Genomic DNA, 12998 nt, shown 5'->3' with positions numbered 1-12998 from the left:
AAAAGACAACAAAAACACTCAAAACAAAAAAACCCTACATACAAACAAAACCCACGCATTAAAGCAGTCCAACCATATATGGCTCATTACAAAATTAAAAAAAAAAAAAACAAAACATGTTTACATTTTCCATCCATCCTCTACTATCTACAATATTTTTCATCTTCTTTCTCCAGTTTTGAGTAAAAGAGATCAACATATAAATAATTCATATAAAAAAACCAGTTTTTCCTACAAACAACTACAAAACATGGAATTTTTCCCAAATCATTCCTACCTACAAAACTACCGTTCGACTTCGTCTACATTCAAAAAATATAATTCCTCGCTGTTTTATATTTTATCATTTTATATCATTCTCATTCTCCATTCCGGTTTGTTCAACGACGGATGTAGTAAAAACGACGCTAGTGTGAAAATATATCGTCTGTGTTTTTTTTTTTCCTTGCTGAAACGACCGACACAAGGAAAAAAAAAATAACAAAAAAAAACGCGCGGCATTCTTTTGAATTGATTCTCTCCTCTATTCTCTCTGTATTTGTTAAGAATACAGAAAAATCAGAATTAAATTTATTTATTTTATTGAAGAATCGAGAAAAATGTAAATCAATCAGAATCTTTTAGGAAATTCATAAAATTCGAAAGAATTTTTCTTTTAAAAGAAATAAAAAACCGGGGATATTCTTTTCCCAAAACAAAAAAAAAAAAATCAAGTGAAGTTCTTGTTCTCTCTTGGTTGGTGGCTCACTCCTCTGTGTTTGAGTGTGTGTGTATATTCCATCAAATTTGTGTGTGCAACAGCGACCTCCTGCGGAGGTTAAGTCAATCTTATTAAGGAGACCACACAACCAATTAAAAAAAAGTGTTAAATAATTTAACACGCAAATATTTAAACAAAAAATTATGTGCGATAGTGAAACTATCTCAAACGGTTCTGGAGCTGGTGGTATTGAACCACCAGCAGATGGAGCCATTGAATCCATTCAGGATATATTAAATAATTCCAATGAATTAGAAATGGAATTGGAAACTGATACAGCAGCCGCCCTGTTGCATCAGACTACGCAATCTTTGTTAATTGCTAGCAATATAATGTTGCTGCCAAATGGTAGCAATGTTGGTAGTCTTGGAGGTGGTGGATTAGTTTTTGATGGAAAGCTACCACCGCTTCCATCGCTTCCAAACCCAGATCAGCAACAGCAACAGAATAAACAACCAAAAGCTGTTGCTGTTAACAATCACGTTAAAGTGAATGTTGAGGAATTGTTGCGTGAGAACTTTGCACTTCGTGAGAAGTTGCGTGAAGTTTCAGCAGATCGAGATCGTCTTGTATGCGAAGTGTCTAATCTTCGTTTGGAACTGGATATGAGCGAGTTAAAGAGATTGCCACATGAAAGGTAAGCTTCTACTTTGATGACCAAATTGGTTGGTTATCTAATCTTTCTTATTAGAAATTCATTTCACGGATAGAAAATCAAATTTTATTTAGCTTGTCTTTTGCCCTTGAAAACCTTGTTTCGTTTTGTGTACGAGATATGACTTCGGTTTTAAGTGTGTATATTTTGGTGTCCCTAGGGTGTATCATCCATCAGTAAAGTCATGATAAGATAACGAGACAAAAAAAGAAATGAGATTAGGTAAACATTGCAAAGAGACGACGAGAGGAGGTCTCCGTCTTCGGTTTTAGGTGATGAATGGAATGTCTTGAAGGCAAACACTTAAATGATGGAGTTTTTTTTTTTTCATGTAATCGGAGTTTTTGTCTTGAGCAAATAGAAGATTTGGTAAAATAAAATATACAAAATTTACTGTGGGACACTGGGAAGATGACATTGATATTGAGAGAGAGATACTAGGTTATGGGGAAAGGAAGTTGTAGGTACATAGTTCTTGTTTATTTGTTGTTTTGGCTAGGCTATTGGGTTTCATATTGACAAAACTTAGTTCGTCAAACATAAGGCGGATCAATAAGAGAGTTGATTTTGTGTTTTGGAAGGAAACAACTGTATCTAATTGATAACCAGGGCAAAGATTTGTATGCACTCAAAAACCCAAACAACATAAAATATGTATTTAATGCAATTCATCCTATTTGGACTGAAAATCTTTTAAACATAAAAAAAGACAGTTCTAATGTCATTGGAGCATTTTTGAACGCAAGTATATCTATTAGACTGATTCAAAAAAAAGCGTTCAATTTTATACAAGAAAATGATTAAATCTAGCCATTTTGATTAACCATTAAAAAGCTATACAATTCCAAACTCAAAAACACAATATTTCCCATGTAAATCATATGGGTAAAAGAAATTTGCGATGCGGCGGTACTTAATGTTAATATTAAGGGCTGAAACTTTTACAGTATTTTTTTCGTCATTTCCAACAATATTTTCGGTATAACTTTGAACAAAAAAAAGACAAAAAGTTGAGAAATTTTTTTAATTTTAAAAAACCCTTGTAGAGCAGTGCCGAAGCCTTCAAAAACATTAAAAAGTAAGAAAAAATCATATTAGGATGAAACCCATTGGAAAAAGAGGTGTATATGATAAAAATGAAAGGAAAAATAAATTCGGTCGAGCCGAGTTCGGGAAGTGGTAGGGTTGAGTTTTCAATGGTAAAAAATGGTAAGTCTCGATTTCCGGAAAAACTACAAGTCCTATGGAAAAAATTGTATGGCAAGTTGTAGGTAATAAAAAGATCTACAACTTATGTTTCAACAATTTTTTCACATAACTTCAAAATGTATGTGCAAAATTAAAAAAACCGAGTTTTTGGTTTTTTATTTTTATCTTTATCAAAAAAATGTTTTTTTTTTTCTACGAAATTTGGTGAAAATCTACCTTATTATGTCCCAAATTAACAGTAATTTATTTGATTTAAAATATTTATTTTTTAACTCTATTTTAACTTAATTTAAAAAAAAACACCCTAATTTTTAATCGAAAATTCACGTGTCAAAATAAAAGCTTTTTTCAAAAAATCGTTGGGTATTTTGTTTCTTAAAATCTCTACTTTCTGATGGTGTAAACAAAAATGTATATTAGTATACCATAGTACATCTTCTCGGAGAATGCAAAAAATGAAAAAAGCAATTCGAAAATTTTTTTTATCATTATTTTCAATTTTGGCCTATTTATTAAAATTTACACTATAATTATTTAAAAAACGTAAGATTAATTAATGTTACATGAAATCTTACGTTTTTTGAGTAATTAAAGTGTAAATTTGAATAAATAGACCAAAATTGTAAACAATGATAAAAATTTTTTTTCGAATTCAAGCTTTTTTCATTTTTTTAATTTTACTAGAACATGTTCTATAGTATACTAATGTAAAATTTTTTTTACACCATCAGAAAATAGACATTTAACGACCGAAATGCCCACCGACTTTTTGAAAAAAGCTGATATTTTGACACGTGAATTTTCGATTGAAAATTAGGGTGTTTTTTTGGTATTAAGTCAAAATAAGGTGAACAAATTAATATTTTAAATCAAATAAATTACAGTGTATTTGGGATATAATAAGGTAGGTTTTCACCAAATTTCGTAGAAAAATTTTTGTTTTTGAAAAAGATAAAAATAAAAAACCAAAAACTCGGTTTTTTGAATTTTTCACATAAATTTTGAGGTTATGTGAAAAAATTGTTGATACAAAAGTTGTAGATCTTTTTATTACCTAGAACTTTGCCATACAACTTTTTTCTATAGGATTTGTAGTTTTGCCGGAAATCGAGATATACCATTTTTTACCATAAAAAACTCAACCCTCCCACTTCCCGAACTCGGCTCGCCCGTAATTTATTTTTCCTTTCATTCTTATCATATTCCCCTCCTTTTCCAATGGGTTTCATCCTGCTATGATTTTTTTGTACTTTTTAATGTTTTTGAAGGCATCGGCACTGGTCTATTTTATGTTGCAAATCATACAAAATTGTTTTTTTTTTTTTTGTATTTCAAGTCACTAAAAAATTGTCAAAATTTTACTTTGAGTAAATACAAAAATTCAAAAAATTTTATTATTTTTAAATTATTGTATTTTTGTATAATTACTTTTAAATTAGTACACATTATGTAGTTAAAAAAATAAAACATATCTTATTTTTCTTTTTCTTTTTAATAATTTTACATTTTCTTTTTTAATTTATACTATTTTTTATCATTATATGAAATGTCAATTCAGGAAGCCGGCAGTCATGATCTTATGTCGATTTCATTTGAAACAGAGATTTTTGTATCAGATTAGATTAGATTAGATAAATTCTTTATTTCATCAACAATATTTACAAAGTTTTTTCCTAAGAATAAGGACATGGCAATCTTGCCGTCTGCCTGATTTAACATTTCGTTTGAGTTAAAGAAATAAATAGAAGGTATAAAATATAAATAAGTATAAAATTATATCAACGAAAATTATAAATAAGAATTAATTTCAAAAATGGTCTTTGTAAATTTAAAGAAGCTAAACATAATTCTAACTTAATAACAAATTTGCTAATTTGCAGTAAGAAAAAATTTAATTTTATTATTGATTTGAAAAACAAATGAAAGAGAAAAATAAAGTTTAAAATAAAATAATATGAAATTCGAAAATTTAATGACTTTAAATACCATTGTACATTTGATGTAGATTTGCAACATTTAATAAAATAATTTTAAACCACAATAACTATAGGATTTAGTGTTAAAAACTGTTACGGTACGTTAGAGCATGTTGGCAATATTTATAAAGATTAAGCCAACCAGCTTCACCATTTAAAATTTCATAAAGTTGTTGAAGCGATAAAAAACTTTCTTGGAAATATAACCGGCGTATTTCCTGTAAAATTGGACATACCGCCAAGAAGTGATTAATATCTTCTGTGTCTCTTCTATTACATAAATTACAAACCTGCGACAGATCGTTACGGTGCGGTATAAAATTTAAGTTTAAGATTTCAACTCTGGTTCTAAAAATTACACTAATAATTTCTGCAGTAAACTCACTTCTAAAATAATTGGAATCTGAAACGAGACTGTGATTTAAATGTCTGTAGATATTTCTTGCAGTAGAAGACGTGGCTCTTGATAGATTTGCGCTGAACATTTTACTGTCAACTTTTGCAATCACATTCGCGAACTGATCCTCCCAATCATTAATATTTGAATCTGATAGAGTTAGAGTGGTATCATGGTTAAATGCAAGTTCCTTCCATTCCTTGAAAGGAGAAGCATTAGTATGTAGGAGGTTTTTCAAAATTGTTTTGTGAAGACACCTATCGCTTCTTCTCATAATCTTAACAATGAAGTCCGCATTAGCTTTTAAACTTTGGATATAAATAGGTGTTATGCCTGACTCCACATATATGGCGTAATTAGGTGTTGAATTTGGTAACCGGAACAAGCGCTTGAAGAAATGCCTATGAAGGCTTTCAAAAGATTCGAAGGGTATATAACCAAAAACTTGCACACCATACGACATGGAGGCATTAACTGTTGCGTTAAATACACGATACTTAGAAGCTAAATCAACGTTTTGGTTAGAAAAAAATTTCGGCCACATCATGTTTAATGCTAATTTGGCTTCTTTGCATTTGGCGATAGAATGCTTAGTAAAGTTTAGGTTATGTGTCAACAAAACTCCCAGATACTTAAACTCCTGAACAACCTCAATTCTTTCATTGTTAAGGCACCAATTTTCTTCCGGACGTCTCCTACTTTGCCTTTGCCTTTTTGTATCAAATCCATTGGCAAATTAATGAGTATTGCCAATTGATTTATTTTAATTCGTAGCTTTGTGTGAACAATTGATTTTTTGTGGCAAATAGAAATTCACATTAGTCTTAGGAAAAAATATTGTTAATCTTATGATTAAAAATAAAAAATTTATTTATCTACCTAACTGATAGGATCACAGTTAAACCTGGGTGAAATGCATTTTGGAGTAGAACTCATTTATAGTCCATTCATTTTACTATTTTTCTTTTTTTTTTTTTTAATTCCAAAAGCTTCTTGGCACACGTGCCTTTCTCTTAGGAGGTCATCCATGATCCCAATTTGCTTCTATTTTATTTCGACGAAAAATGGTATCAATCTTAAACCCACATATTTGCCAATAACTCTTCTGCTTTTGGTTAACGATTTGCAAAGTGTCTATTTTGATTAGTAAAACATGTTTATCGTCCCAATTGATCAATGATTTCTATCTCTTTGCCATAAATTTGTTACAAAACTAACAATTAAATACCTAAAATGTTTCATTTGCATCCCACCTCTACTATGATTAGACTGTGAATTGATGTTTTGTGGTCAAAACTAATTCGTCGTTTCATTAAAACAAAACCAAAAAAAAAAAAAAAAAACTACAACAACCTACACCAACATTTCTTGAACGACTCTTGAGTCTTTCTGTATTATTAAAATGCGTTGAAAAAAAATGTAGAAAGACTCAAACATGAATAAATAAAATTAATTAGCATCTTGCTGTTAATGAAGAACTTAAAAGCCCGCTTATTAATAAAAATGTCTCACCATAACAAACAGGCTTTTTTTGTTTCTGTTTTTTATTGGTCTATAAAAATTATGTATGTTTATGTAGTTTGAGCCGGAAATTACAAGATAATTCTCTAAATAGTTGATGATTAATTGTATTTAATTCCCAATCCCATTAAACTATGAATTATTTATCAAACGACAACAATAACAAAACAGTGTTACAAATTTTAATGAGTCTAATAAAATATTTATTAAGAACTTTAATGCAGAAGTTTATAGTTGGGGTGGTTTTGTGGGTAGATTTTTTTTGTAAGATACCGACACAGTATTATCAGGGCAAAATAAAAAAAAAAAACAAAATAAAACATAATAATGATAAGATTAGATATATTTTTTGTTTACTAAACAGAAAATTGTGTGTGTTAGTTAGGCACCTGGTTAAAAAGGTAAAAAATTGCGCAAAAAAAATGTTTTTTTTTTCTTTTTGTGTACCTAAAAAAACGCTTTTCGATATGAATTAAATTGCTTCTGATTGTCCCTTCTGAAGTTTTTTTTTCTTATCAATTTTCAACACAAAACTAAAAAAGGTACTAACTTCGGTAAAAAGAATGTTGGTATAGGATTTGTTTTCTGATTAAAGCAAGGAGGCTTGTATAAATGATGAGTTGGTAAACAATCAGACCTATTCTGAATGAAAAGTCTTGGGGAAATGTTTTTTGGAGAAGAGAAAAATTACTAAACGTTTGTTCTTTTTTCTCTTTTTTTTTGTAATTATTAACTAAAATGGTTCAACATTTAGGAGAAAAAGGAGCTGTATTCTGGCAATTTTTCGATTGACAGTCTTTTCAAAAAATTAATCTTGTATTATACACATTTTTACAACAAAATTTAACATTTTCTTTGAAAATCTAACAAATGAATCTATAAAATCTATAATACATACATAAATAGTGATGATTAGTTTGAATAACAAAAACCGAATTAATTTTGTATTTTACGGTAGCTTCACTGTAGTATAAGTTTAAGTGGTTCTTAAGTAGTAATATTTTAAAAGTTGAATAAACGCTTAGAGTCCGAACTTTCGAATTTGAACTCACCTGTAAGATCGATCGAGCAGAGCGGAACTCGGAACCATTATCGCTCAACATTTTCTGTTAAATTCAGTCATTAAAAAAATTTGTCGCTTCCTTACTCGAATTCGGGTTAAATGACCAAATAATATTTTAGTCAAAGCATAATAAAGCTCCCTAGATCCAATATACTGAATTTAATTTTCCTTTCCGGGAAAAAGAAAATGAACAAGTTACATTTAATTAAATTTAACCACCGTTCATCAATTTGCCTTGTCACCACTGAAAGTTCAATGTCTCTTGTTAAATAAAAGAAAAAAAAAGGCCATTTCCAGTGTCCTTATAATAGATACTACCAACTTCCTTTTACCCTTTTTTTTTTTGGCTTTCTTTCTTTGTTTTCTCTCACTCATTGTTATTTAATGTTTTGTTTCCCTTTTTGTTGCTTCATTAATACTACTCCTCTCATTTCTGTGACAACAAAATAATAATAATCAACACCCTTGATGATGAAAAAAAAGGACACTCAGAGACCTTTTCACACAGGATAGGTCCTAGGTAGTAGATAGGTAGGTATCATTTGTTTTTCTTTAGGTCGACTTCGTCCATCGTCCTGGTGGCATTTTTGTTTGTTTGTTGTCAGAAATTTTTCATTTAAAATTTTTCCAAATATAAAACAAAAGCTTGAAGATTAAAAATAAAAATTTAATTAACTACCAGTTGATGATAAAATGTCAGGTATGTTTGTTGTTTGGTGAAAAAGGTGTGGCAAGCTAAATAGAAAAATATCCAAAGGCAAGAAACACGTCTGTTTGTACAATATTTTCCATCAAGTCGTTTAAATAAAAATAACAAATAAAGCTTAGCAAATATTATTCTATTTTGACATTTTTCTTCCAACTTATTTTTAATCTTATCAAATTCATGTTATTTTATCTTTTGAATTTGAGTTATATATCGATGGAAGAGGGTGGAATGACTATTATAGAGAAACGGGTATGAGTCAGCTCTCCAAATATAAATTAATACAACTTTGTTTGTAGCTTTATAAATGAAGTGAACAAAAAAAAAAAAAAAAAAACTAAACCATGTGTCATAGTCATAGCCCATTCATAACATGCACTTTATGTTTGGCCAAAGAAAAAAAATGGGGAATGTGTAATGAAGTGTTCATACCAAAACGAATTCTTTTGTGGTGTTCTTGGCAGTTAATATTAAGTTGCAGAAAAAAAGGGTGCGATTAAATGACCCATTCCTCGTGTGTACATGGAAGGGGTTTGGAAATTCTTTTAACATTGTGTGTGTATATTTATTCTTTCTGTAAATCAATCTAACCAAAAAGGTGTCAAACTTAATCACTTCCATGTGTAGACTATTAAAAGTTGTACAAAGAAAAATTAATTAAAGATTTTTGAAAGAAAAGTTACCGAGTCATTTCGTAGAGAGTAAGTTGAAGTTGCTTCTGAACACTTTGGAGTTGGTTTTAGAAGAACTTTAACAAAGAAAGAAAAAAAGAAAGAAGTTTTGAATTCTATACCCAACTAACATTTCAGCTTCGGTTAAGGTATTACCGAAGTTACATTTTAGCTTCATTTAAACTTAAGTAAGCTCTACCGAAGCTTTGAGATTTGACAGATAGCTTTGGAAGAAATTTTATATCTCCTGAATACAAGTCTTATCGAAATACATAATAGAAAAAAAATGTATGAATTGATTTTATCTTTTAATCTAATATTATTTAAAATATTCTATTAGTTTATTATATGTATTAATATTTAATAATTTTAAAAGCATATAATTTTTGTACCTCACCCAGGAATCGAACTTGCTTTCTCTTAGTCCACCACTCTACCCACTCGACCATTTTAGAATATTCATTAACAAAATCAAAAACTTTATCACTTCAAATAGCAGAAATGTCCGACCTAGATTATTCAGTCAAAGCAAAAAAAAAAGTCCGAGCTAGATTATTCAATTTCAAAACCATAAATACAAAACTTCTGTGAAGCTTCTTTAATTTCGTTAACCGAAGCTTATCCGAAAAACAAGATTTCTTCGGTTAAGTTTCTCAAACAGTATTTAAAAAACTTATTAGAAGTTTTAAACAAGTTTGAGCTTCTATAAAAAATTAAATTCTGAAGCAAGCTGTATACAAGCTCTATGAAAAGTAATACCTGTTGTGTTAGTTGGTTAGAACTGTTTTCTAATCCTAAAAACATAATTTTATGAAAATAATCAAGACATTAGTTGGAAATGCGAAAATTCCTCCAAATACAATTCGATATTAATGGCCTTACGAATCTTAGTTAACAAGTTAATACCATTTACACCTCTGTGTTCACACCTTGAGCCAACTTCTCACTTGTCAAGATGTAAATTACAAATTAACGTTCTGTTTCCTTCTTGAAATCTTAAAGAACAAAAAAAAAAAAAAAAAATACCCACCGACATTATCGCAAATTAGACTAACGAATTTTCAACTATTACATCAATCATTGTCTTTGAAAAACCTGCCACCACCATATTTGCTTACCATCGCTCTTAGAGAACATTTTTAAATACAAAATAACAAGTTGAAATGCTCATTGCTCTTTTTTAAGGTCTCTTCTTATACCACGCAGTGGTCACAATGTGGCCACAAACAACAACAACAAGAATAACAAGCAGTCCACTTTTGAACGACGAGTACCAACCTAGAATACTTCATCAGACTTGTTAACTACTCACGTAATAGCTTATTTTAGTAAAGTGACTTCCATGACTCACCTTTTACGTCGAGCTCACCCCTACTATTTAAAAAACCAAACCAAAGACTGACAACAGCAGCCATCTACATGTCAACCTGTTGAGTTCTATCAATTTGTCAATTGATTTCCGAGCTTGTTTTTCTCCTCTCTTCTCATTCGCATAGGCTAAAGTATTGTTATTACGTCGGCGTTTGTAGGCTCTTAATATACTTTACCTATAAGTGCATGTTTGTAGTCTTAGAAAAAAAAAAGTGAATGTAAACGTTTGGAGTAAGTACTCCTTTAAGTTGTTTTTTTTTTCCCCAAAGGGGCCAATCTTTACATTTCCTCTTCTTCTTAAAATTTTTCGGAACCACTAGTCCACGACGAACCGACCGACAAACGGAGCAGCAGCGTAGGTATTAACATCAATTTAGACAAATGGTTTAGAGGTGCTCCCCAAATGACCATCATCTTGAAGCTTAGGTAAAGATTTTTTTTTTTTTTCAAAATCGTGCGGTAAAATGTGATATCTCTTTGCATTTGGGGGGATAGAGTGTTAATATGTATTATTGTAGGTATAGTTTCCGATATTAGAAAATTATAGCTTTGTTTGTTTTTTTATATACAAACGGTACCTACGAAATGGGATAAAATAAATCAAAATGAGTTTTATTGAGTCCGAGCTGTTGTTTGTATTGTTTATAGTTATAAATCAAATAAAGATTTAAGGGTATTAAATCAAATAAGTAGGAGTTTATAGCTTTAATGGAGACTAATGGGAAAGTGGCAATTTGATAAAGACTACAGATGGAATTGGAATGTAATTGATGTCAGCTTTAAAGAAGACCAATGGTTTAAATAATATGTATTTTTAAGATGTTTTGGACAAAAGTTTTGTAAGTGTTGTTATTGACTTTGAAAGCTTTTTTGTTAAACTTTGTTTTCAGGAAGGAACAAAATATGCTCAAATAAATCATTTGGTTTATTAAAACAATATCAGTTTAACATGAGAAATTAAGTAACGCTCAGAAAAATACATTCATAGCCTCATAGTAAAAGAAAAATATTTCTTTGCATAAAAGTGAAAAATTTGTTTGCAATTTCCAAAAGTGAGAATGGTTTCAGAATCGCTAAACATTGACGTCAAAAATAGGTACTTAAAGGGAAAAAAAAATATTTTTTTTTAGGGTTGGGGTCGAAATTCTGTATGTTGCAAAATTCTGTATTCAAAATACTGTATGCCAAAATACTGTATGTCAAAATTCTGTATGTGCAAAATGCTGTAGGAACAAAATTCTGAAAGTCAAAATTCTGTATAGCAAAATTCTGGTTGGTCAAAATACTGTATTTCAAAATTCTGTACATCAAAATTCTGTTAATCAAAATTCTGTAAAAATGCTGTAAAAAAATATCGTTTTTGCGCGCGCACTTTTTTACATTATCAAAACGATATTTTTTTACAGCATTTTTACAGAATTTTGATATACAGTATTTTGCCGTACAGAATTTTACAAAACAGAATTTTGCATGTCAGTATTTTGTTCATACAGTATTTTGACGTACAGAATTTTGTATGTACAGTATAATGACGTACAGAATTATGGTATTACAGTATTTTGACCCCACAGAATTTTGTCGTACAGAATTTTGACAAGCAGTATTATGACCCGCTCCCTTTTTTTTAATATACTTTTTTCAAGGGTTGGGGTCGAAATTCTGTATGTTGTAAAATTCTGTATTCAAAATACTGTATGCCAAAATACTGTATGTCAAAATTCTGTATGTGCAAAATGCTGTAGGAACAAAATTCTGAAAGTCAAAATTCTGTATAGCAAAATTCTGGTTGGTCAAAGTACTGTATTTCAAAATTCTGTACATCAAAATTCTGTAAATCAAAATTCTGTAAAAATGCTGTAAAAAAATATCGTTTTGATAATGTAAAAAAGTGCGCGCGCACTTTTTTACATTATCAAAACAATATTTTTTTACAGCATTTTTACAGAATTTTGATATACAGTATTTTGCCGTACAGAATTTTACAAAACAGAATTTTGCATGTCAGTATTTTGTTGATACAGTATTTTGACGTACAGAATTTTGTATGTACAGTATAATGACGTACAGAATTATGGTATTACAGTATTTTGACCCCACAGAATTTTGTCGTACAGAATTTTGACAAGCAGAATTATGACCCGCTCCCTTTTTTCAATAATTGTATCTTATAATATGTACATATGTAAAAAAAATGTTTGAGGAAAACATTTGAACTAATAAGCAATCATAATGATTTTCTTAGCGATTCCGTGTGTGCTCATGAAAAATATCAACTATTTTTGAATAATCGCTAATCGCTGTTAAAAAAAAAACCAATTTTCCTGTTCATGGTTCTTGAATCTCCTACCTAATTCAATTCGTAACTTTGAATTAAGGTGGAAAAAAGTGTTATCTACCAAAAAAATCAAAAACAATTATTTTATAGAAAATACAATTAAGTACAGAAATATAATTTGGCATGAATGTTTTATTTTAATCGAAAATCATATTTGAAACTAGAAAAATTGTTTTTCATTTTCTGAAACGGGAATAGAAATAGTTTTGTATTTCCAAAGTGTACGCCTTCTATTCTGTAAAACTATTCACGAATTAAATGCTTGAACATTTTCTTTGAAATAAATAATTAATTTAAGGCTCAAGACGTTGAAGGAGTCAGTTTAAACATCTAT

General features: G+C 29.7%; 1 protein-coding gene across 2 annotated transcripts in view; it reads left to right on the top strand.

Annotated features, from left to right (window-relative positions):
- Positions 1–354: 354 nt before the first annotated feature.
- LOC129917687 (IQ motif and SEC7 domain-containing protein 2) overlaps positions 355–12998 on the top strand; it is a 311301-nt gene continuing 298657 nt past the window's right edge. Inside the window, exon 1 of one of the 2 annotated variants that reach the window (XM_055997742.1) lies at positions 355–1397. In XM_055997742.1, the coding sequence (XP_055853717.1) occupies positions 904–1397 (494 nt within the window). In that variant the 5' untranslated portion in view covers positions 355–903. The remainder of the gene's footprint in view (positions 1398–12998) is intronic. The other variant, XM_055997741.1, reaches the window with a different exon arrangement.

Source organism: Episyrphus balteatus, chromosome 4 (genome assembly GCF_945859705.1).
Source record: "Episyrphus balteatus chromosome 4, idEpiBalt1.1, whole genome shotgun sequence".
NCBI classification, from domain to species: Eukaryota; Metazoa; Arthropoda; class Insecta; order Diptera; family Syrphidae; genus Episyrphus; species Episyrphus balteatus.
Note: the sequence above shows the minus strand (reverse complement) of the source record. Positions and strands in the feature narration are given on the sequence as shown.